This window comes from Saccostrea cucullata, unplaced genomic scaffold (assembly GCF_032062105.1).
Source record: "Saccostrea cucullata isolate Sc308-1 unplaced genomic scaffold, CSIRO_AGI_Scuc_v1 ctg1369, whole genome shotgun sequence".
NCBI lineage: Eukaryota > Metazoa > Mollusca > Bivalvia > Ostreida > Ostreidae > Saccostrea > Saccostrea cuccullata.
The window spans coordinates 102,274-128,782 of record NW_026930557.1 but is presented as its reverse complement, the minus strand read 5'-3'; the positions used below and the strand labels follow the sequence as shown (position 1 = coordinate 128,782).

The 26,509-nt window shown below is 35.2% G+C and overlaps 3 protein-coding genes across 3 annotated transcripts; 2 read left to right on the top strand and 1 right to left on the bottom strand.

The window, feature by feature from the left end:
* Positions 1-1,303: 1,303 nt before the first annotated feature.
* Positions 1,304-4,900, bottom strand: LOC134229061 (amiloride-sensitive amine oxidase [copper-containing]-like). Its single transcript, XM_062710763.1, has one exon. The coding sequence runs from the start codon at positions 4,895-4,897 to the stop codon at positions 2,114-2,116; it is 2,784 nt and encodes a 927-aa protein (XP_062566747.1). The 5' UTR covers positions 4,898-4,900; the 3' UTR covers positions 1,304-2,113.
* Positions 4,901-9,033: 4,133 nt separating this feature from the next.
* On the top strand, positions 9,034-14,930 carry LOC134229060 (radial spoke head protein 3 homolog B-like). The gene is made up of 8 exons (XM_062710762.1): positions 9,034-9,163; positions 9,332-9,441; positions 9,577-9,664; positions 9,778-10,065; positions 10,195-10,398; positions 10,789-10,951; positions 11,100-11,332; positions 14,279-14,930. The coding sequence occupies exons 2-8, from the start codon at positions 9,335-9,337 to the stop codon at positions 14,372-14,374; spliced, it is 1,179 nt and encodes a 392-aa protein (XP_062566746.1). The 5' UTR covers positions 9,034-9,163; positions 9,332-9,334; the 3' UTR covers positions 14,375-14,930.
* Positions 14,931-18,134: 3,204 nt separating this feature from the next.
* On the top strand, positions 18,135-26,381 carry LOC134229047 (PR domain zinc finger protein 13-like). The gene is made up of 3 exons (XM_062710751.1): positions 18,135-18,300; positions 25,023-25,263; positions 25,499-26,381. Exons 1-3 carry the CDS (start codon positions 18,151-18,153, stop codon positions 26,365-26,367), a joined length of 1,260 nt encoding a protein of 419 aa, XP_062566735.1. The 5' UTR covers positions 18,135-18,150; the 3' UTR covers positions 26,368-26,381.
* The last annotated feature ends 128 nt before the right edge of the window (positions 26,382-26,509 follow it).

Here is a 26,509-nt window from a genome sequence, read left to right as displayed (position 1 = left end):
TGAGCATGAAAATAATATTTTTAAAAATGCTTTTCATTTACCATAAGGTTTTCCTTTTTTTCAAGCGTAAAATTCCTGTAGTATTCGTAGTAACCCATAATGCAATACTCATTCAGCTGAATGGTCAGTTAAAGTCATGTTGGTGCCTCATTTGCTAATCTGACGCCAAAAAATATAGTCCCGGTTCTAGTCCCGGTTCCCATGCAAAAATATTTGTGCAAAAAGAAATTTTAATTCATGACTGCAGAAAATTTTATTATAGAGAATATACTTATTTAAGTTTGAATGAATGTGAAAAAGATCGATTGATTGAAGTACATTTCTACAGACATTATCAGTTGATTCCAGGGCGGTGAAAACTGAAACGCAACATAACTTTTCTGTTTACCATGCCTCCACGTGCTAGTCACTTCCTAGTCACATTTCCTTGAATAATTTACCCTATCTCGCTGAAGTCTCGCTAACTCTCAGCCAGAGCTATTCTGAACTCATCGGGTTTTATAATTTGCAGAACACCGAAATATAAAAGGTTCGGAACACATTAGTAGGGGTGTATGAGTATAAGTTCGATTACCACTTGTAGAATTAAATGTTGATGAAGCAGGAATATCGGCAGTCTTGTCTGAAGTCATCATTGTGTAAGTTCTATGGTCAATACAGTGACCTTGTTGGCGTGTGCAATTTATCATTAAGTAAAATGCTGACTGGTATTTTTCGTGCTGGTTGTTAGTGCCTTGTTTGTGCACTGAATTGGCGATGGATTTTTCCGTTGTTTCCCGATCGTGAGGGGGTCATGCGGCGGGTGTGACAGGTCGGCAGGGAATACTCGCTTCTCCATGGCACCTGATCCGTTTTGGAAGTCCTGCTCCTATTTTGTATAGTTTTATGGACTTTGATATTGAATACTGTTCGTTATCTCCATATCCTTCATCAAAGTTCTTCTAAAATACAATTTATATCATGAGCTTTACGAACGAAGACCATGTTGTTACCTGATTGACAATTTTTATGACTATGTTGTTATCAAAAAATTGTATTAAAAAATATTTTAAAACATCTAGAGACTATCTAAAACAACTAAACAGGCAACCGTGTACATGCAATGATGATACAAAGATGGAATGGTTTCAATTGTACTATTTAATCATTGAATAATAATTATTTAAAAAAAAAACAACTAAATGCTTTTTAATAAGACGATTTAGTATCCCAAGATGTACAATTTTCTCGTCCTTTGGGATCGGAGAATGTTGTTCTCCTCGGGTAGATACCGGTAAATCATTGCATTGACATCAAAGCTGCGAAAAAATGTTTTTAATGATAGAATGAATATCAATGTACATACATGATTTGCATATTGCAAAATGCTACTTATTGAGATCAAATAAAAAGAAGAAACTGCAAGATGTACAAAGCCTTTAAGGCAAGTTTCTGATGAATGAGGGGGAATAACTTCTCCGTGGAAGATTCATGCCGTTAGAGTGTCATCCATCAAATAACAAAAAAAACTAACGGTGCACCGAGCTGAAGTTAGAACACTGATGAATTATGCAAATCTAGGTAAAACTCACGATCACTTCACAGAACCAGGCAAATGTAATACTTCGTTTGTAATGTTCAAGTAAAGCTCCTAAGCACTGTATTATATATATCGAAGGTACGGCTTTTCACGTTCGTGCTCAACAGACTGATCCATTCCGTAACTGATATGCACTCTAAAAATACTTCAAAAAGACGTCTACTTACTTTAAAGATGTTTTCTTTACATGCACAGTTCGGACGAAATCTCTCTCCCCTATAGATTTACCCCTTGTTCTAGACTTATGTATTACATAAAAAGAATAAAATACCCCTCACAAATTCATGTTATAAAGAAGAGGTTCTGCCCACAAATACGTGCACTGGCAAGCTATGAACGATGATACAGCAGACATACAGCTAAAATATACTGTAGGGACTTTACCAACGTCATATGAAAACTTCAATAACTCCTCACATGAAAAAAAAATGTAGATGCATATGTTTATGAACTAGAGACATTTCTTCAAAACTGAAAATTAGAATGGCCATCACTGCCCAACTTGGAGTGTTCGGTTTATATAAGTGAGTCGCCTCATCCCTGAACGCTGTAGGGCACGTACAGACATGGCGGCTCCGCAGGCTCCTGGTCAATCAGGGTTTTATTGGCGCCAACTGCGTGAGACGGCATATCAAACACTGCAGTGCTATCAAAAAAGTTAAACGGTTTCAAAGTAAAACCGGAAGTGACCTTTGTTGTCATAGGTACATCCTCTGACGTAGGAATATGGAGGAATCCAAGAGCGACCCACGCTACGAGGTCCGTATTCTCTATAGACTCTCCGTTAACCATGTCTTTGACATACTTTCTAGAAGCTTCTGGGTCCTTCGGGTTAGCAGGGTTGTAAATTGGTTTGACGTACTGTTCGTCCTCCTTCCTCTTGGTAACCGTGAGGTGGTGCTCAGTGAACGATATATGTGTGAATTCCGGATGATCGCTCTGTATGTTCTGAGTTCCCGAGTGCATAGGTACCAAGCGATATCCTCTGCTCACTTCCCAGTAATTTTTTGCGTTATTGTTTACGAACGTCCAGAATTTAGGATTTTTGGAATCAATATCCAGGACTTTTTCATTTTTAATGTGCTCCCATTCTACAAACCGTGTTTGGTTGTGAAAGAAATAGTTTGGATACGTGAGATTTTCCTTCTTTGTTGTCTTGAGGGCGTCCATTACATCGCCATACTTCCAATGAATCAGTTCAAAGTCATTCTTCTCACTGACCACGTCCAGGTCTACTTTAAAAGCAAAAGTATGATCGTGAATAGGTCCTATAATGTCATTGGACACTCGGTAACCAAACGGATTCCGTCCTGGTTCCTCGGGGTTGTAGAAAGCGCTAAGGGTATTGTAGTAGGAAGCCTGGATAAATCCCGGGGCCGTAGCAGTGGTAACAATTTTGCCGTCAAGATGAAACTGGAAATCAATCAAGTAATCGTAGTTACCAAGCTGAGTCGGATACCGAGCCACCAGGTATCGGTTGCGCATGCCCACTTCGATATCATCGCCTTTGTGGCGATAGATTGGTTCTTGGGCGTCCATTTCAAATATACAAATAGTAACTCTCTCTGTTCCTCTCATTGCCACGGGGTTCCACATAACACTTCTCATATAGGATGCATGTGAGGGACAGTCGATATCAGAAATAGCTGCCTTTGATTCTCCCAGACCAAACGTAGAGTCTGTATAGAAAATGTTGTCTTGTCCTGAACCGTCGGCAGAATACAGTAACCCTATGTCATTCAATGCATTTTCATAGACAACTCTTTCCCCTCGAAACTTTACATTAAACACTGCCGGACCTCGGTGTTGGGTGGTGGTCACTGAAAACTGCCACCCCAGCCACGTTATAGTATGTCCTCTCATTTTGTATCGAGGTCCAGTTGGTTCTATCGTTTTTGCACCAGTTCGATCAGAATTCGGACGCACGGGGTAGGATAACTGGCGTTTGGGGAACGTGATTTCTTTTATCAGTTCCCTTGTGCCTTTAGGGTAACGGATTTTGTACAGGGATGTAGAGTTGTAGGCTTCGTAGAGATCTTCAACAGTATCAAACGGACCCTGGTTTAGATAGAAAATATTATAAACACGCCATTTTGACGGGTCTTGTCCACCGTGATATATTAATCCGTTCAGAGGAAGCACATTCAGAAAGTCGAAATCTTTGTCTCCAAGCCCCCTCAAACCTGCAGTCCACCGACTGGTGCGTTCTCCATTGTGAATGAAGGGACCATTTGGCATGACACTCATATCTCTGTACGGTGATCTGGAATCAAAGCACTCTTGCATCATGGGATTAATGCGATAAAGGGCGTCCATCACTGTAATAATTAACTCTCTTGTCTCAATAGAATCATACGGACGGTTGCTGAATGGCACCTCATTGGGTTTCAACAAAGGAGTTACTGTTATGTTTTCTACATCACCTTCAAGAGGTCCTACTTTGTATTTCATTAGTTGTGGTTCTTTTCTAGCCCCTTCCACGACCATTACCGTTACATATCGTCCCGGAAACGGTCCGTCTTTATCTAAGTATTCGAGTGCCTCTGCTTTATTTGGCGGGAAGAGGTACATGGATTGAACGTATGACTCATTATACGCCAGCTTTTGACGGGGTTTGACTGTTATTATCTGTTCTCGGTAAAGTGCTTCCCTAGCTTTAACCATCTCATTGGACTTAATGGGAGCGAACAGTTCCGGTTTGGTTTCTTCGTCTACCGGATAAGTCCATTTACATGGTTCACAAGTCATGGACTCCTCCTCCTTGTCCAATCCGGTGTCCGTTTGAGGCAGAGTGCTTTCAATATTTGGGGATTCATGAATGTTATTTGAAGGGTGATGTGAATGCCCATGTGCGTGACTGTGTCCATCATGTGCATGACTATGTCCATGAGAGTCCACTGGAGCGTGATCATGACTGTGCTCATGAGAATCTCGCGTTGAGGGAGTCGTTTTCCGAGAATCTCTTGGCACATGGCTGTGTCCGTGGTCATGTGGTTTGTGACTGTGGATATTATCTTTGGTTCCACTGTTTGTTGGCATTAGAGTGTTTGAGTCTCTGTTTCGGCTTGGATCAACGCGTTTACTCTGAGTAGGGTTTTGATTGGAGTGATGGATTTCGTTCTTTCCCACCCCATTAAAGCCGTAAATCCCGATGAGGAGCCCAACCACCAGCCCCACACAGAAAAGGGCCACGCCCGTCACCTGAGCACACACTGTGGACCTAACAGCTTTTGTTTTTCTTTTGGATTCAGTTTGTGGAGAAAATGAATAAAAATCACTGGGCATGTTGTTATGATTATTCGAACCGTTTTGTTCCATGCTCTGAAATTAATAGAGAATGCACATTAAAGTAAATTTTAGTTGTCTGTGATTAAATTATGAATCCATTCATTAAATTTTGTGTAATAATATTTGTAGGTAGACTTAAGAATTGAGGGTTTGAAGATGTAAACATTAATTGGAGTGGTCAACAAATATATCTGCATGTTTACATTGACGGAATGATGGCTATAGTTGTATAATTTGTTCACGACGACATGTTCGTGATTTATAGCGGCTACGTTAGAGTGCCGTCTGGACTAGCACAATAACAAAAATTACAACAGAAGGCATAGATTTGGGCTTTGGAAGAAATTGGGATATATCGGAGTTTTAAAGAATATTTTTGGCAATTTGTCGGTTGTAAACTTAAAGTATTTTAATTAAATTGAATTATGGGGCTTCCGCAAGGGGGAGGCCTGTACTGTTTACCGTCCTGATGATTTTCGTAAGGAATTCTAATTATAAAAAAAAAAAACGTAGATTATTTTTAAAAATACATTAACTTTTGAAAAAGGACTTTTATAAAATCCAAGAAGCGACGTTTGTAAAAAAAAAAAAATTGAGAAACATTATGTACACTAGTAGCTTTACCCTAAGTATTTTAATTTGATCTCTGCCCCCCCCCCCCTTTTTTTTCTTTTAATTTGTGTTGATTTTTTTAATGGTCAATGATTTTTTTTTTTTTTTGTCCAACATAGAAATTAATATAATATAAATTTCTTTAGAGATTCCTATCTAAGGAAGCTATTTGCCAATTGTTTTTTGACGTGAATACCTGTCTGTTGTATTAACAATGTAAACTTCTGTGTTATCCTTTCTGTCCCTGTCACTTTCATGTCATAATGCAGTTATCTGATACCTATCTGTCAGCTATAAGTCGGCGTTTATACGCCAGTAAAACACAAAGTTATCAATCATGCTCGTAATCACGTACAATTTATTTATTTCATATTAAAAAGTAATTAAAAATGCTCAGAATATTATACCGGTATATACCAGTTAATTTTATTTATAACTTCCGAGAAATATTTTATTTTACAATACAACATTTAATCTTACAAAGTGAAAAATGGCTTTTATTTTAATGAAAGCTATACAAAAGAATAAGACCCTAGTTCCAAGAAGTTTTGTTTTCAGAAAACACATGTTTTTTCTCACCTGTAAACGATTTATTTATTTCATATTAAAAAGTAATTTTTGGTGCCATATTCCTTTTAAGCTTCATGAAATAAGACAAAATCGCTTCACTCATTTCACTTGAACGCACGTGCATACATGAACATGGTGACCATACCTTCTTGTAGAAGTCCATTATATCTATCTATGATCCAAATCCCATCTTGTTTGGTTGATAACCAAGGAAGTTATAGCTATTTAAAGTTTGAGCCAATCAGATTGTAGCGCATGTGCATGCACGCGTTTTCATGAAAATTGCTAAATATCATGTTGTAGAATAATAACATCTATCTATGTTCTAGATCCCACCCCGTTTGGTTGAAAACCAAGGGAGTTATAGCTGTTTTAAGTTTCAGCCAATCAGATTGCAGCGCACGTGTATGCATGTGCACAATGACCATACCTTCTTGTAGAAGTCCATTATATATATCTATGTTCCAAATCCCATCCTGTTTGGTTGAAAATCAAAATAGCAATTTAAATTTTCATCAGGCTTTATGCATTTTTAGTATATATCATGATCCTAATGCATGGCTATGTACAAAATTTCAAAGGATTTCGTCAAAAAACAAGAAAGTTTTGTTTCAGCCAATCAGAGCAAAGCGCACGTGCATGCGCGTGAGATCTTGCTATTTTGACCATGTCATCTTGTTTATAGTACTAATATATCCTTACATTATGAGTTTCAAAGCATTTCATCAAAAAATAGAAAAGATAACTTAATATACATTATATTGGCCATTTAACGTGTTGCATTCGCTGACCTTTGTAAATCTACATAACATGAAAAAAACATTTTAAAAAGTTTTTTCCCAGGAAGAAGAAAAATAATAATAATAAGAAACAGAGTAAAAACAATATGTTCCCCAACTTCGTTTGGGGAACATAATTCCTTTATTCAAAAATTAGAACGTTTTAGTGACAACGTCCAAATAATGACACATTGCTAAAGACTTTTGAACAAACACTAATGGACAAAACACCGCACAGTCCTGATGTATGATTTCTTTAACTAAAAATCTCCGCTCCTGACCCATTGTTTGTAATTCATCTTCATTCGTTATTTTCAGGTTCTCTGGTTGTTCTACATCGACGATTGGTAACAAAGTTTTTAGGGACCATCCCAGGATTTAATCAATGTGTATCGCTGTTTGTCAAATTTGACGATTTATGCATAGATTAGCATTTCAATTACTGTATTTCCTTCATGATCTGATGTATAGTTTATATCACCAAAAGGTGTAAACCTTAAAGATTGCATCGTCATTATACATATCCAGGAAGAGGAAGCAAATCATCTCCACATATTTCATATTAAATCCTTTGTATTTTTCAAATTTTGACGAAGTATAGCAGACATTATTTACTGGCAGGTGAGAGGTCACAATAACTGTAATTATAGTCCCAGGTCCTTCTACCTGGTCATTAACGGCTGCAGATGACAACTACTAAATGCACAGTCATGCAGCTAACGGCTAAATGTGACGGCTTATTTATTGTTCCTTGATGCCAAGATGATGCCAGACTCGTAGGAAGCAATGTTAAGGAAAAGGGGGGGGGCTTAACATTTTCATTTCGGGATGAGGGCACTTCAAAAGGGAAAAAATGTAATGTTAACTAATAAAGAATATATTTTACAATATATCAAAATTTAAAAAAAAAAAAAAACATCTTTATTGTCCCAAAAAGAGTAACAAAGAAACATTTTTATTTCAATCGTATACTAAATCATGACTTATTTGACTTTTTCTGCAAAATAATCACGATGTTATGGGAAAATTAGTATTAAAAGTTTTCTACGGCTAATTATACCATTTTGGGTCCAGTATTTTTCTCTTAAGGAAAAAGAGAGGTCCATAGCGATTGTCAAATCTTAAAAGAGAGAGAGAGAGAAATAAGGATGAGAAAAAAAAGACATCTAACCCCGGGGGGGGGGGCGTAACCCTTTCCGATTTTCTTATAAATTGATGTTTTCTGGAGAGGGCTCGTCTCCCCCTCCCCGTACAAAAAAAGGGAGATGGCTACATTATTTCACCTATCCTATGGGATGCATGGATCAAAGTTCTTTTTAGTACTACATATGTTTATTTTATTATTATGTTTGAAAATTAAGAGACCAGGATGTCCCGAGGAGGGTTTGCAGTTCAGGCATGCGTATATATGGTTAAGAATCTTCCATTTAAGGATTGAGGGTTTCAGATGAAATAAATGATTTTAAAAAGAGTTTTCATATTTTAAATTAGCAAAAGCGGTCAACACTTACTTTTTTAAAGCTTTCATCAATATAGGAGATTTATCTGTCCAATATTTGAAATTGGGAAAAAAAAATAAATATAAGGAAAATCCCTTTTGATGTTATGTATGAAAATTGTAGTATTTTAGAACTATTTTAGTTAATTTGGAGGTGTATGCTGATAGACTGACCATACCTATTTTTTTAGGCTAAGAGATGAAATGCTGTAATTTTATTTTGAATAGAAATAGTCGTATTATGCTTGATCGTCAATGACAATTTTTATTCATCATAACCTTTTCTCCATCCAATTAAAAATATAATATTTTCTATTGTGTGTCTGTGACACTGTAACCACGATAAATTCTTTCTTTTTTGTCTCAGTACTAGTTAGCTAATGGCATATCCTTTAAAAAATGCCGACTGAATTATTATGATGAAAATTAATGATTGGATATCATAATTGAAATATTTTTAACTAAAATTAATGTTATAGAATTTATATGATATGTTGAATACTGGTTAAAAATATTTTTCCATGCTCTTGTTAAAGACGTTTTACATCGGGCTCGAACTCTCAATATTTTCGTTTTGATAAAATTCTGAAAATCAATATTCCGAAGAAAAAACATTTTTGATGTTTTTATTAAAATATTTATTTATTACAGGGCATAAACATGAAATATATTTTTAAAAAAACTTCTTTTATTTTTGTTTTAAAGGTAAGAGATCTTGTCGGCATGTATGGTAATTTTTAAGATTTAATGAGTCTTTTCTGCGAGCCTACTGTATCCTGGCAACGTGACTCGTAAATATTTGGAGGGAGGTTAGGAACCGTCAAATATAGTGAAAAGGTAACGGATCTCTTTTGAAATTCATGTCATATTTTTTGGATATTGTTATTTCTTGATAGTCAAATTTTAACATTCTACTCCTTATGCATGTTTATGCTTATTTAGAAACCGTGAAAATTGTTTAGTTTAAACAACAGTCATTAAAATTTCTCGTGTTTTGCATAAAAGACGATGACGACGATACTTCCCCAAAAGCCCCAGGGCACGTACACGTTCGCCAGTCAGCCTCGTGCAGTCCAACAGAGGAAAAAGTACAGAGATGCCAATCCCATTGAACAGTAAGTCAGAGAGATTTTGTATTTCTTATTAAAAAACACATACGTATACACAATCAATAAGTGTAAAATACTTCATGCTGTGGTTTGTTTAAAGAAAAGATATGCTATATTTATTCATTTTATTGTGCTTTGCAGAAACCAAGGCCCTCCACAGTATGGAAACATTATGTACGACAGGCGTATTGTGCGAGGAAATACATATGCCCAACACACTCTCCCTGCAGTAAGAAAAATTACCTCTCGATTAAATCCATTATTACGACTGGTGCATTTAGAAATTCAATTATTTATTTGACAAGATTAGAATATAAAAACTGTTTGTATTCTAAATTCCAGCATGCACAACCAGATCCTATTGAAATACAAAGACAACAGGAAAATCGTCGTCGTGCAATAGCAAGAAAAAGAGCAAAGGAGCAGCTCCGCCCTCGTTCCCCTGATCCCGTAGAGGGGCGTAAACACATTGATGTACAAACAGAGTTATATTTAGAAGAACTGAGTGATCGTGTTGAAGAGGCCGATGTTGAGGTGCAGACTGATGCCTTCTTAGATAGACCCCCCTCACCCATGTATGTTCCAGCCAAAACAGGCGTGGATATAACCACACAGATCTTAGAGGGAGATGTAAGAATCATACAATCTCTTTGTAAAAATCAGTACATAGTTGTATATGAGCTAGGACAATATCTGCCTAATTTCTATTTCCAAGTTTTTCAGTATTTTTTTTAAAATTCATACATTTTATTTTTGCAGCTTTTCGATTTCGATATTGAGGTGAAACCTATTTTAGAAGTGTTGGTTGGTAAGACAGTAGAACAGGCCTTACTGGAAGTGATGGAGGAGGAAGAGTTAGCCAATCTCCGATCACAACAGCGTGCCTTTGAGGAGCTGAGAAACGCCGAGCTTGTCGAACAACAGCGACTGGAGGAGCAGGAGAGGAGGCATCGGGAGGAGAAGGTACGACCAAGTGTTTATACGTCACAAAAATACACTTCTGTAGGCTGTATTTGTATATTATATGTTTATGCATCACACAAAGTACTATGCCTCTAAAGGCTTTATTTATAAATTATATAAAATGTTTATACATCACACAAAGTACCACTCTATAGGTTGTATTTGTAAAGTTTATACGTCGCACAAAATCAGCTTGTGTAGGCTGTATTTGTTAGGTCATGTTTTATCTTACCTCTATAAAATAATATGTACATGTATTTATATTGAAGTTAATTTGTTTAATTATTTTTTTTTTAAATATATACATCTTTTGCATTTTATTACTGTAATGACTTAAGATTCTATATGAGTTACCTCCCTTTCACTCTGTTTTTCTCTATCTAATAATAGGAGAGGAGAATGAAACAACAACGAGAAATTGTGAAAAAAGAGAAAGAGACGTCAGACAAAATCGCTGCCAGAGCCTTTGCTCAGAGTTACCTCGCAGATCTCGTTCCTACAGTGTTTGGCACATTATCAGACAATGGATACTTCTACGATCCAGTGGAAAGAGGTAAAAAAAAAGTTTTTTCTCAAATCCATATAAATATTTAGATTTTTCTAACAAGACTGAGGTGACAATTAAGGAGAATAGATTGAGCAATTTTGACTAATGTTTAATGAAAATTAAGAATCTTCACCCTTTGATTTTTGTATTTCAGATATTGAGCAGGGTTTCATGCCTTGGTTGATCGACCAGGTACAAGTACAGTTACAGAAATCTCAGTTAGGTCGCCTGGTGCTGGATGGACTAATCAGGGATGTCATGAACCAGAGGATAGATGCCTACAACAAGGACACAAAGCCCGGGGGTGGGGCCACTAGTGACGGTAAATCTGACGGCTCCAATAACGCGGTACCCTCACAGGCACCGGCCGCTGCCACCACGTCAGAGGTAAAAACAACCACTTATATAGATATATATAAACAAAAACAACCACTTATATAGATATATATAAACAAAAACAACCACTTATATAGATATATATAAACAAAAACAACCACTTATATAGATATATATAAACAAAAACAACCACTTATATAGATATATATAAATAGAGGATATTCAATGTTTTGTAGTTGAATATGAAATTGATTTCACGAGTGGGACAGGATTTTTTGATATTTTCACGAGTGCGAAGCACGAGTGAAAATATCAAAAAATCCTGTCTCACAAGTGAAATAAATTCCATATTCAACTACAAAACATTAAATTTTCTGTTCATTACATTTTCTTTGATTTTCCCCTTTGCCTACGTCTTTTTGTACATAATGCAGTCTTAGGCTACATGACGTCATAGTTGAGCGGTTGAGACGTCATAGCTAAGTGAAAAATATTGTAAACATGAATTTCAGCAACATATTTGGGGGACTTCTGCAGTTTTATTTAATGACAGAATGGTTTTCTAACTCGTTTTCTATCTTATAACAGGCTAAGGAGTATTTTTTCAAACTTTTGGTGAGGGGAAGGAAAATCAAGAGTTTTCCCGCACTTCTGATATTCTTTCACACTGTGACAGGATATCATTTTGATATCCTTTCACACTGTGACAGGATATCACTTTTATTCAATGGATAAATTACAGTATTTCACTGTTGAAAATGTAATAAACAAAAACAACCACTTATATATAGATATATATAAACAAAAACAACCACTTCTATATAGATATATATATATATAGAATGTGTGTCAACATTAAGCTGGAATTTGTTGATTCAGTATTCAGTCTGAGGTACATCACTACCCTCTCAAGATAAATGCATTTGCTCTACTAAATGTGGGTAGATTTGACTTCTCTGGACTTTTCTGCAGTTTGCTACCTGTATATGAGGTGAAATGCCCTTAAGATGAAAGGATGTAGGGATTTCATAGTCATATTTCCATTTTTTTTTAACCCAATGATTGCAATGTCTATAATCATCGGAATAATTTATTGTGGCAATAACACTATAGAATTAAATTACAAGCATACATGGTATTATAAATTACGGGTACACTTATAATATTTAGAAATGCTAAATAATTATAACCCCTATTAAAAATTACATGTTAAAAAAATGGTTTGATGATGGTGCTATATATTTCTACTTTATGGACAATTTTACAATTAGTTGTTAAATTATGAAAATGAATATCTGCATTACTCGTAAAATTAAAATTAATAAGAATCACTCTAACGAGAGAGAACAGGTGACAGAATTCATATATAAAGCAAAAAGATTCAGCCTCCTTTGGTGACAGTAAATAATAACCAAGTGATTGATTAGAAACAATGAGAAATAAATTGTCCCCTTCTGAAGTCAGTACTGCTGGGTGAAGTATGGGAGATGGTTTCAGGGAACTAAATGACTTAGCGGGGTATAAAGACACAGATCAGGTGATGCATCATGCGCTCTGTCCAGGGTGACGAATCCACTGGCTAACCAGATGTAGCCTTCCCACGATTCCTCACTCACCCAGTGTATCTTGCGAGGAGCTGCACGCGCCAAGCTTCCCTCTCTTTCTAAATAAGCCTTCTGAAGCAGGTGACATTTTTCTGCATGGTTGAGTTGAGAGATGATTTCAGCAGTGCTTTAATGACTGTGTTTTACAAGGGGAGGTCTGATATGTTCTGTGCCTGTTTTCGGGTCATTGGTGTTGTTCATTCTACCAGTGACAATGATGAGACATTGATACTCTTAGAGGGGGATTTACTTCTCTGCTGGGTGATAGCAGAACCTGTGTCAATAAAAGTCAAGGAGGCGTGTCCAAAGAGAAATTCATTATGATACAAATGACTTGACATATTGTGTCGGGGCTGATTCAGCGCTCGGGTGACAAATCTGTGATTATTAACTGACGGGACCACACCCAGCCTCGCACCTCTCAAAGGAGAGCAGCACTATTGATACAAATAATACAAACATGGAATAAATGATCAACCATTCAATACTTAGCATACATCTCCATTGTGTGTAGTCCGTGTGCGATTCTCAATCCTGATGTCTCCAACAATTAGAATTAATATCATTTTATTTTTAATTTGAAATTGGATCATAATTTATGGTCATTATTTGTGATCTATTATTTAATATATTGCACAATATTACTTCTGCTGGAAACCGTGGAGAGGAAATGAGGTGTGTAATTAAGAATGCCACACTCCACGACAAATGAAATATTTAAATTATTCGTAGGTCATCATTCTCATTCTCGTAATTTAACTCCAACATGACAAAAAGCGGAAACTACAGTAAATCGCAAGCAAGGTCAAAAGAAGACCTGACAGTGTAAAGATTGAGTTCAACTTTCATATAAACAAATTAATTACTTTTATTATGAACTCATAAACAGTGACTGTAATAACAATTTCATTAATGAGGAGTGTGTGAATTGTCTTCCTTTTCCTTTCAACATCAACATTTTATGTTTGGGATGTAGAAAATATCAAAAGACTTGCAAGAGACTTGATTTTTCTAAACTTGGAGACTTATAGCTTGCTGATAAGATCAAAGCTTTCTTACAAAATACCAAACTCCCTGACAAAGTTCTAAGCTCTGTAACAAGTTTTTCAGCCTCATACCAAACTTTACACCTTGATTAAGATTTCAACAAATGACAAATTCTAAATTCCTTGACTGAGTTTTGTGAAAAAAGTTGAGTGAATTGCTTAAGATTCTTAACATGCAGGTAACTCAGTTTAATGGTGGCACAGAATAACAACTTTTATATACATATATTTTTTATTTATGAACTTTATTTAATCAAGGTTGTTACATACATACAAAGTCAAGCTTTGTAACTTTAAATTTTGATTTTGAGTATAGCCTTTGATTAATTATTTTTTGTTAATTGCAGGGTGAAAAGAAAGAGGAAACTCAGGAACCGGAGAAGAAAGAGGAGCCATCAGGAAACACGGAGGGTGGGGAGGAGACGGGGGGTGGGGATGAGTAGAACTCTTCAGGGGGAGCAGTCATTATCTCGAAAAACAGGACCACCAAAATAATAGCTGGGAGGGAGCCACTACACAAACTTTATCAAAATTACTCACAGTGTGCTAAAGGAGAGAAGTGATATTACACATTGTCGGCAGAATGTTACTAAAAAAATTGAAACAGACTCAAAATACTGTATTGTTTATCTTTGAAATAATGGTTGCTCCATTTATTTAAAATATCTGGATCTTATGCCCTCTAGTTCATATTGTCTGTGATCAAAATGTATATATTTAAGTATACTAGTTATTAATTTGGCTAAATAGAACTGCTCAACAGGAACAACAATGTGGAAAGTAATTTTAAATAATCATTTGGATTTTTTGTTCTGGGATGAAAATTAATTTGAAGGATATTTTTATTATTTTTCACACAGTTTGTGTCCTGCTGTGTGTCCTCTATTTATGATTTTGTTTTATTAAACATGTTTTCCTGAGTAAACAAATTTAATATATATGAGATATTTAGCTAAGTTTTGCCATTAATGAGAAAAAGGTTTTTTATGAATCTATTAATAGAAGAATATTTACAATTCTTTCTGTTGTTTCAAAATTAAAGAATTAAAATATTTAGCATTGTTTCTTGTGATTTAATTAGTGTAGATTTTTCTGTCACTTTATTTGACAAATCAAAATTGAAATCTTTCAAATATATACCATATTCAAACTTAGGCTGGGATGTAGCCGCATATGCATTAAAAATCAGGTGCGTAGAGAGCGGGGGGGGGAGGGGGGTAACTGAATTTTTTTAGAACAGAGAAAGAAATGTTATCTTGAGAGAATACAACTTTAGTACTTATACATATATAGATTTTGACTAATTCAGATGCTCTAAGAAATATTTTGATTTTATGTAGCCTCGCATATCGCCGCAAGAATGGCGTTCATTTTAATATTACACCAAGAAAAAAAAACGTTTTTTAGCAAAATGGCTATAAAACTTATTCAAAGAAACACTTGAAAGCTAAAAAAGATATTTGGGTGAATAGTTCCGAAAATTAACTTCAAAACGACGTCGGCAACATTATTTTTGCCAAGCGGTGCACAGGCACTTGTTTCGCAAATAATTTCTAAACCCATAGTATACTGTGGGTTTAAAAATTATTTGCAAAACAAGTGCCTGTGATGCGGTGGTAGACATTCAAAACCTTGTGTTGTATTTTTAGTAACTTAAAAAAGTATTCTATATAATCATATGAAAATTTTCGGTTTTATTTTTTTCTAGTGTTCACATAAATGTATAGTGATACTACAATTCCAAAAAAATTAAAGTTTTCAAAAGTAAAGCGTGTTACTGTTAATTGTTCCCCTTTATATCTTTTCCAGTATTCGATCGCATACAGTGATACTAAAATTCTTTAAACAATTTTAAACGATTATATAAACAATCGGAAAATAAAAATAGAACACCTTTTTTGAGACTGGATGGTGTAATTTTCTTTAATCTTGTAATGCTAGACATTAAAACACGGGCTAAGTTAGTAAGTTTTTCTTTGATGTGTACCAGCCGTTATCCGTTAGTCAGTAAAACCAATTGTTCGTGCTGACCACACAAAGTTTTGTCTGTTCGTTGGTGGACGCCGGGTGCCTCTCCGTCACCACTCGTCACCTAATCCTATTTACCCGCAAGGAGAATCAATGTCTCCACCATTGTTCACGTTAACTTCAAACCGATACATCCTCCGTGTGTAAACGAACCTGTAAATAAAAAATGTCAGGCATGTATCAAGCTGACCACTGAATTACCCAACTACTGTGTTTGTTTGGTCAATAAGATTAATTAATTTTGGATTGTCCGTCGTTTGTAGATGTCATGTATTATTGTAAGATCAGAAAGGCAAATATAAGATTGGATTTCTTGTACCCATAGTGTACAGATTGTGATCAGGGAAAATCAACAGAGAATCAAGATTTAATCGATCGATGTTCAGTTTAAACTGAAACACATCAGTACATTTATATGTATACTTGTGTGTGTTTTTTTGGGGGAGGGTGGGGTTGGGGGCTGGGGGGTTCAGTTATTTGAATTTTAATTAAAGAAAAATAGTTGTATTGTACTTCCACTTTTAAAAATGAAATTTGTTGTTAAAAATATCCACAAAATAAGAAACAAGCCCCCAAAAAACCACCCCAAAAGAAATGTAATAAAAGCTATGGGATGATAAAGATAACACTTTTTGTTATGATATTTCTTAAATTGATCGAAAAATAAATTAAAAACCTGAAAATTTCAAATGTTCTTACAGTAATACGTGTTTGTACTTATATTCCAATTAGATGACTTTGGGGAAAAAAATTAATAATATCAAAGTGGACTTTTCATGCACTGAATATGACTTGAATTATCCTACAGTACATATCGTTGCATGTGAAGAAAATCTTCATGACATAAGTTGTTTCACAAGTAGATCCATGTATTCGTAACAAAATGCATATACCTCTGTCATTTTTTAGAAAAAAAATGGAAAAACATGTGGGAAAATGCCTTCCTTAAACACATGTTTAATTCCTCTGCAGTGATTAATTGAACATGCAAAACATTAAATGCTAAACAGGTCTTTATTGTTATTGAAATCAAATTGAAAATGAAAAGATAACATCAAAAGATATACTGAACCCGACCAAAAGAGAAACCGTCGAGCGTTCGGCAGACGGTATCGGCACGCGGCGGGCGCGCGACTTCGCGTGTGTCCACAAAAGACTACGGCTTCCAGACAAGAAGCTGGGTTTTGGACAACGTCACGTAATGGTACAACATGTAAAACGAAAGCGAACAGGGCTGAAATGAGAGAAGGATAGTACCCCCGGTCGTCAAGTAAAACGGAGGGACCGGGCGCGCATCAGCAGGTCTGTTCCCACCGACGCACGAGTCCAGAAGGAGGGACCCTTCTTAACATGCTTTTCCGTTGTTGATCTGATAACCTCGTGTATAGGAAAATATTTCTGCTTAATTGTTGGAAATATTCCGACTGTTACTTAAATACGTCGTTTCGCTAGATTCAAGACCCAAATTCATTTTTAAAAAATTTTAAATGTAGACTCTGTAAAAATTGAAAAGGGTTGTTCGTTATCCCTCGTGTTAAGTTTATTTATTTCTGTCTCCCTCGACAAAGTCATCAAAGTTACTTTTTTTTCCAAGATTTTAAATCAATAAAATTTAAATTAAATGTCCATAATTTAAATATGTCAAAACCATATTGCCTGTTAATGTGGATAATAGGGATTTATTAAATCTGTGTGTGATGTTAATCCCGTGCCACGGTAGTGGAGTACCTGGCAGAAAGGGCGCCGAATTATCGTCGCTCGTAATCAGAATCATCGTTAAAGTAATCGTTCAATTTAATGCCCCTCAAAACGTTTGACCAAAACTATTCAGAATAACTCCCTTCATACAAATTGATCAATTTTATGTCAATGAATTTTAATATCAATTAGGTTTATTGTAATAAATGACTCGGGGCGCATGCGCTGCCGCTGCTTTGGCTTTCCGCGCTCCTCGTTGAAGGAGAAAGTTTGATATTGTCATAGAAACCAAATAATTGTCATAGGAACTCGCCTGCCTCAGAAGCAGCTGTTACTTAGTGCGTTTTTTCTCAGGACTGTCCCCTCGATGTCAATTTCTATAAAAGCCCCCAATGCTAGCTCTCCTTTTTCATTTAGCAAATTAGTAAAGTTACGAATAAAACACATCGCTAGTCAGTCAATGGATCAATTAACAAATAGTTCTCATCACACCATGTCCTCTTACCACGCGCCCGTGAATCCGCCCAGGGCGAGGGTGGTGGCGGGGTCAGTTATACCCCCGCTTTGTGTGGCTGGCCCCTATCCAGGGGAATTTCTGTTTGGGAGGGAAACAGAAGAATTGAATGCTGAAGCCCTAATAAAGGTTTGTAGTATTTCTAAATGATACGTTAAATATTTAATTGTGTTTTATACACCAAATGATAAAAAAAAATGATGAAAAAAAAGCAGAAGTTGTTTAATCAGAATCAAAGGTTTTAAATTTTGAATACACATATATTTCATTTACCCAGATAAAATTAATGGTAGGAAATACCTCATAATTTAAAATTATGGAAATGTAGATCAAATAAAAAAGACTACTATTTTGGCAAGTTCCATCCTGATAAATATCTACACGCATTTCCCTGACAATTGTCAGGAATATAATTTTAAAGATGAAAATTTTAATGAGACGCTTCGATTCAGATTCAGAAATATAAACTTAAAAGATTGTTTCATTTCTTTAATTTTCAAATGGATAGCAAAATGGAAGAAAATATTTATTTTATGTGTTTATCGGCTAACTATACCCCGGTAGCTTTCTGCATATCTTTTTGTAGTGAAAGTCATTTAATTAAGATTTTAATAAACTTTATTTTCGTTAAATTCTCCTTAAATTGCAATTGAAAAAGATAATATCTAGTCTTGGTATATTTACATGTAACTACATTTATTTTAATAATGGTTACAAGTTCAAAATATCTTCAGAATACGATTAAAAATAATTATAATCTTTATTCATCTTCATGCTTCATATAGTTGATTGCTTTACAAGAAGTAAAATATTTCCGCCCCGTAGCTTTTTTTTCTTCAAAATGTACGTTTTGTATAGGTGGAGGAGGGGGGTGGGGTGGTCAAGTGAAATTGACTATATGAACAGATACTTGATTTTTCCCATATTCTAATTTCATAGAAAACAAACAGTGAGAGGGGCCAAGCAGCATCTAAATAGAAAATATACATATGAAATGTACGACACAAAGCTTCTAAAAAAAGAAATGGACCGCCCTTCCCACCCACCGCTCCTCCATCACACCCTTCCCCCGCCTTTAACTATTTGCATTACTTGAACTTCAAGCCAAATTTTAGATAGTCCACCATTTTTGCAAAATAAATTTTAATATTTCTAAAAGCTTTTAGAACGTGTGCTCAATCTCTGTGTAGTTAGAAATAGCAATAAAAATATGTTCAAACAATTTTTTTCTATATTGCCTCTTTTCAAAATCCGAACATTTCACACCCATATAAATAATACATTTATTTATTTATTTTTAATACCACAAAAATTGTATTTAGATTTAAAGGATTAATCTATATATGTTATTTTTACACTGTCATTATTGTACACCGATTCATCATTATTATTCTAAAAGAATAACTATATGGAAAAAAATATTAACAGTTTCCTGGGTGCGTTGGGGACGTCCTTCCCACAAATACATGTATATGGCACGCCAAATTCACAAAAATGAGCTAAACCTAGTTTCACAATTGATACACTAGGTTTATCGACTGTAAACTATAGTTTACAAACCGTGAACTATAGTCAACAATTCGTTAACCATAGTTTTCATCTGTAAAACTATATTTAATGGTTGTTAACTATAGTTTACGAATGCTAATCTAAGTTTATCTGTCTGTAATAAAACGTTAACAATAGTCTATTTTGTTGATAAACATAGATTCACGTCTGTAAACTATAATTTACGATCGTTAACTATAGTTAAGAGTTGTAAACCATAGTTTACAAATCGTGAAACTGTATTTATCAGATAATCTATGTTTTGCAATCGCAAATGATTTTTTTTTTTTTTTTTGTTTTTTTTTTGTTAAGTATAATTTGTGGTTGTGAAATTTAACATAGATTATCGCGTTAACTATGGTTTACAGATGTAAAATATAGATTAACTTTGTTAACTGTAGTTAACAGTCCGTAAGGTATAGTTTACAACCGATATACCTAGTTTATCGACTGTGAAACTATGATTAGCTCATTTTTTTGAATTTGGCGTGCTAAACAGAGTTTCACAATTGATAAACTAAGTTTATCGACTGTAAACTATAGTTTACAAATCGTGAACTATAGTTAACAATTCGTTAAGTATAGTTTTCATCTGTGAAACTATATTTAATGGCTGTTAACTAAGCTTTACGAATGCTAATCTAAGTTTATCTGTTTGTAATAAAACGTTAAATAATAGAATTTGTTGATAAACATAGATTCACGTCTGTAAACTATAATTTACGATCGTTAACTATAGTTAAGAGTTGTAAACCATAGTTTACAAATCGTGAAACTGTATTTATCAGATAATCTATGTTTTGCAATCGCAAATGATTGTTTTTGGTGTTAAGTATAATTTACGGTTGTGAAACATAGATTATCGCGTTAACTACACTGTAAAAAATGTGTTTAGTTGATAGACACTTTCCTAAGCACTTTCTTGTCACACTTTTTGGGATGCGTTGAAATTCTAAACACATTGAATTTCATTACGTGTAACGGAAAGTGTTTAGAGCCAAAACACTTACATATTTAGACTTTAAACACTTTACAAAACATGTTATGATACATGTTTACAAATTAAACACTTGGATGTTTTCGTTGTCTTCCTGCAAGAAAACTGCAAAAATAACAATTGTTTACATTTTAAATTTTATTCAATGAACATTCAAGCATGGATTTTTTATAAAGAATTTTAAATTAAATATAAATTATATTTTTACACGCTGGTTTTAATTCTAACCAGATTAGCAAGCAGTTATTCCTCATGTCTGTATCAAGTTTAACTTCCAGCAATTTTTCACTGAGCAACACACGCATAGTTTGTTTTCATCTGTGACCGTCAGTAGGTAATCCACTTGTTATTATTTGAGAATATTTTAGGTTGTTCAAAGCTATAACGAACAGCAGACTTCACAAAACTCAGTTTCCCCTAGAAAGTAAGAAGTGTGGACTTGGAGAGTCAGTTTCTCTGATACGTGTATTTCTGCTTTCAAGTTCGATGTGGACCATATTCTGTAAGAAAGAAATTCAAAATTTATCAAAATATGCTCCTCACTGGCTGGATTTGTATTACCTTTTTTTGTTTACATGTTTGATAGCTATTATTGTTTTACTTTCATTGAACCTCGTCTATATAACCACTATTTAGTATTGATACTGTTATAGATATTATTGATATTCTAATATATAATGTACTCCTTTCTAGATTTCAGGAATGCAATATATAACCAAAGGTAATCTTGATCTACAACTACATGTGCAAACGCATGTCTATTTACGTAGCCCATCTTGGTCAATTTATATAAAATAAAAATAATAGTTAACATACCTTTTATCGCAGTAATGTTGCAGTTTAAATGCATTTCACAATCTCTTCATGGTTATCACTTTGATTAGCATTCACTTCCTTTAATCCATCTTCTTTAGCTAACATTGGGATTTCCTTTGTTTCGATAACCGCTCTATTTATCATTCGAATATATATGCGTCATTTCCGGGAAGATAACTCTGTACTTCACAGAAAAGTGTTCAATTATCTAAACATGTGTTAAATCTTAACATCATTTAGATATAACACACGTTTAGACATAGGTGTTTAGCCGTTAAACACAATCTAACACACGTTTAGACCTAAGTGTTTAGCCGTTAAACACAATCTTATACATGTTTAGGTCAAAACACGTAATGGAAGTGTTTATTTTCTAAGCGCATTTTTTACAGTGTATATAGTTTACAGATGTAAAATATAGATTAACGTCTTTAACTATAGTTTACAGTCCGTAAACTATAGTTTACAGCAGGTAAACCTAGTTTATCGACTGTGAAACTATGATTAGCTCATTTTTGTGAATTAGGCGTGCCATACATGTAGTTTAGCCAGAAACATAACCATTAAAGACCATATTGGAAACCTTATGTTTCATACATGCCCTTTTATATATATGGAAAGAAATAACAAAAAGTTGCTTACGAAATCTGATATAGAATATTATTGTTCGGTTGACGATACATTGCATTCAGCTTAGGGCGAATTACCTTGTAAAGTAATGCATTGCCATTACTTCAAGAATTTGGCATTAAATTACCATTACTGCATTAATTACATTACCATTGCTTTAGTAAAGTAATGCATTACCATTACCATAACTTTTTTCAAATAAACTAAAACATTCAGTTTGCTTTCTTATGCAACATTATGTCATCTATTAAAAGCATGAAGAATATCACCTCGAACATTAAACAAAATTCAAACTGTACTGGATACAAGTCCCTGCAAAATCCCTGATGGCTGCACGTCAAAATTCTGTACCTGTTTTCTTATTTTGTTGTTCAGAGAAAATATATATAAATTGCAAAAACGTATCCTACTTTTCTCTTGTGACTTGCCAGTAACTATTCCGCATTTGATTACTGAATTGTGGATCTTTTTCCTGAAAAAAAAGAAAAATAAAACAAAAAACTGTATAATTTTCCCCTAAATTTTGACATGCTTAAAATTTAATCTTTTCTTGAATTAAATTCCTAAAGTTTTGGTAACTTTTTGATAAATTATGCAGATGTTATTATTTCATCTTTCAAAAAAAAAAAAAATTCAGCTTGTCGAAATTAAAAGGCTCGAGAAGTTGAGAAGCATGAACTGTTAGCGGTCGTTCTCCAATATTAGAAAATCCCAAACTAGAGTATGGTTATTTAGACCAAAACAAAAACACTTCAGAACAAGATGTAAAGTTCCTTTGCCCTCTGTCACATGCTAAATTATTGACAAACATTTATGAAAAGTAAAATCAAAACAGCACTGAATAAAATGAAGATACTAAAGTATGCTGAATACAACAAAAAAAATATATTCAATGTGTCTGAGAAACTGTGTTCTAAGAACAAAAATATTTTCGCAAGCTTCTTGTATTTGCACAGTCAACTCGTGCCTATAAAATTCATCTATATCTACGTAAGGATATGGAGATAACGAACAGTATTCAATCTCAAAGTCCATTAAACAATACAAAATAGGAGCAGAGCAAACACGGACCTCCAAAACATCAGAGGTGGGATCAGGTGCCATGGAGGAGTAAGCATCCCCTGCCGACCGGTCACACCCGCCGTGTGCTCCTTGTTATACAGCATTCCATCAACACTGATGACTACGCTAGCGCTGAGCAAACGGACCACTAATTTTCTAAATATGTACTAATATTTCCATTTCTATTTGTTTTCTCTGTGATAAATCTTCGAAAGTTAGTTGAAAGTTTCCTGATCATTCTACCGGAATGTAAATTTCGAGACCAAGCGATAGATCGGGAGCTGTAAATCTCATACGGCTTTTTTGTGTGACGTCAGTGGGCGGGGACTAATTTAAATCTATTAGTCTACATTTTTTAAAATTTAAATTTGCAATTTTATTTCACAATGAAATGGAAATATAAAAAATCACTGGCTGGTTAGTAGAGTATGCAAGGACATAAACGATAGTTTGAAGCGTGAGATAATTTATGCAAAACAGGCTTCGCCCGTTGTGTAAATTATCCCACGTTTACAGCTATTGTTGATGCCCTGATATACTCATCTTGCTAGACAGTGATTCCTTAAATATGTTCAATAACCCTACATGTCCTTGCGGTACGAAATAGTCTAATGAAGGTGCCGTTTTCGAAATGATTATGAAAATCATATTATATTATATTGTATGTTAACGTACATATTTGTGATTGTACCGAGTTGACTTAATTCGCATATACCATTTTCATTGCCTTAGATAAAAGAGTACTCGGCTTTTGTAGAGAGTAATTTATAGTACTCGACCTTTTACAGCAGAAAGTTTTGTCTTGCACGCTGTCCACTTACCGAGGTTTTCTGTTTGGGAATGTGTCACATGAGAGCTGAGTAATTGATCGAGTCAGATGGCCGAGGGCAATCCTAAAAGCTCCCGGTAAAACCAGACCCATGTAATTTGCCTCTCCTCGCTTCTTCAATAGATTTCACTTTGACACAGGACATACGAGCGGTGAAGGGACAGAACGTGTAATTAGATGTGTTATTTATCAATAAATCGAGAAAACTTTGTACAAATCATTTTCTAAGGAGGGCTGCAAGTGGGTCATTTATTTCAAGTGAAGTAGAAAATGGTCACCGTCAGGATGCGTTAAAATGTCGAGATGGATCAAGTGGCCGGATTCTCGTGCGCAGCACGTGCCGACGTGGTCACTATGTCCACAATTTTGACAGAGACTTTGCTACTCAATTATAATGAACCATCTTGAAAGATTTTTTTCTCGCTTAGAATTAATCCCAGGTTCGACATTTATCTAAAAAATGTTGCAATTGCGTCAGAATTCTAACAATATAATTGCATACAGGGGAACGTGCCGTTATTTAGATTTTTGGGGGTCGCTGTCGTTTCGGACTTTATTTTCCTATTAAATTAGATTTGGGGATTTATTTCTATTTGATTACCGTAATTGGTGTAGATGACGGTTAACTATAAGAGCAAATAAACGGTCGACACAGTAACACACAGTTGTTACACGGTGGCCCCGGTGAACCAGACAGGTGTAAGTTAAAACCTTTTTCTTGTTGACCGATATTCAAGGAGAAAACAATGTTCTGAAATTAATCACTACTAGAATCGCAACTGGAAAGAAACACAATATCCATTGCATCAAATCTGCCTCCATTTGATCGCCTCCGTCAATATGTACACGGATTACCCCCCGATATTGATCACTATTCACTTAATTCTCAAATAAAGGAAATTATCAAATAGATTCAATATTTGTTTATAAGATTGAAATTTTTTAAGTGTTTAACTTTTTAATTACCAGGTGAAATTTCAAGATGACACGATTGTCCCCGAACTGAAAGCAACCCGTGATTGGATGAAAGGGATACGCCCCGCACGAGACCGGCACGAGCAGAACGCCGAATTTTTTCGGTCGGATGACGGCGGTATTTATATAAGGAGTCTACGGAGGGTGAGAGGGGGAGAGGAGGTACTGGTATGGTACAGTGACGACCTGGCCAGACGGTGCGGAGTCCCCTTCCTATCTCTAGTCAACATACAAGGTCAGTTGTACTTAGTGTCCTATCCTTACAAAGTCAGTGTTATACCAAAAAGTTCCAAACAACTCACATGTACCGGTATATGTTCCATTGTCCTGTTTAGTCTAGGGACTAAAAAGACAAAATGTTTTTTTTTAATTATGTCTTTATCATGTTGCAAAATTAAATTTGTTAATATGTTTTATGAAATACCTGGTAGATGTTATCTACAATATTCTTCTACTTGTTTATTTATCAGGCAAAGAACGTTATGTTTGTGACTCTTGTGGCAAGGCATTTAAGTATCCGAACCCTCTGAAAGTCCATCTCAGATACAGATGTAACAAGAACGACACCATGACTCAGCAAGATCAGAAACTCTTCAGACCATTTCTGGACTCTTCTGTATCCGGAAGTGGACACAGTTCTTTAGATCAAGTGAAATCCGGAGTAGACCTAAGGCTTCATGCCAGCGCATTTCATTCTCCTAAATTTAGGACTCTTCACTGCCCTACAGCAGACGTTCAGTCATTTGATGTTCGGCACTTCCCGCCACTCTCATTCATTCCGATGTCTTTTTCTCCTCTTATGACTCTTCAATCACGTGACTTCCTTTACAGCAAATTTTTGGCGCCATATTTTTTACCAGCTAGCAGGGGAACAATATATGAAGGTTCCCTACACGAATGGCCCGATGAAAATAAAAATAGACAACCATGTAGTGCCTACAATGATAATGTTAACGGGTTCAAACTTCCGCTTCCCACGGACGTTGAGGGGGAGCCATTAGACCTGCTACCAAAGTCTTTTTTCGCCGACAAATCTCAGAAAGGCCATCTTTGTTTATACTGTGGAAAACTATACTCCCGAAAATATGGGCTGAAAATCCATCTCCGTACACATACAGGATACAAACCGTTAAAATGCAAGGTTTGCCTTCGCCCATTTGGAGATCCGAGTAATCTAAACAAACACGTGCGCCTTCACGCAGAGGGACAGACCCCGTACAGGTGTGATCAATGCGGTAAAATTCTGGTCCGGCGGCGCGATCTGGACCGACACATCAAATCACGTCACCCAAATGTCCCGGTCAAGAGCGAGGCTGAGGACGAGATTGTAGTCATCTAGAATACCAGAGATTTGCTAATTATACATGAGTGTCTTATTTATCCACATTTTGTGCAGTGTGATTTTTGCGTAATTCATTAAAGATACTTTTATGGGTAAAAAATATGAATATTTTATTGTGATATAACAGATGCTAGAGTAA

What these genes read in the sequence shown, in the direction of transcription:
- LOC134229061 (XM_062710763.1), bottom strand. Translation starts at nt 4,897, where the DNA reads ATGGAACAAAACGGTTCGAATAATCATAACAACATGCCCAGTGATTTT.
- LOC134229047 (XM_062710751.1), top strand. Translation starts at nt 18,151, where the DNA reads ATGTCCTCTTACCACGCGCCCGTGAATCCGCCCAGGGCGAGGGTGGTG. An exon ending in ATGCTGAAGCCCTAATAAAG is followed by an intron (nt 18,301 to 25,022) that starts GTTTGTAGTATT and finishes TTTAATTACCAG; the next exon opens with GTGAAATTTCAAGATGACAC. An exon ending in ATCTCTAGTCAACATACAAG is followed by an intron (nt 25,264 to 25,498) that starts GTCAGTTGTACT and finishes TTTATTTATCAG; the next exon opens with GCAAAGAACGTTATGTTTGT.
- LOC134229060 (XM_062710762.1), top strand. Translation starts at nt 9,335, where the DNA reads ATGACGACGATACTTCCCCAAAAGCCCCAGGGCACGTACACGTTCGCC. An exon ending in GATGCCAATCCCATTGAACA is followed by an intron (nt 9,442 to 9,576) that starts GTAAGTCAGAGA and finishes TGTGCTTTGCAG; the next exon opens with AAACCAAGGCCCTCCACAGT. An exon ending in GGAGGCATCGGGAGGAGAAG is followed by an intron (nt 10,399 to 10,788) that starts GTACGACCAAGT and finishes ATCTAATAATAG; the next exon opens with GAGAGGAGAATGAAACAACA.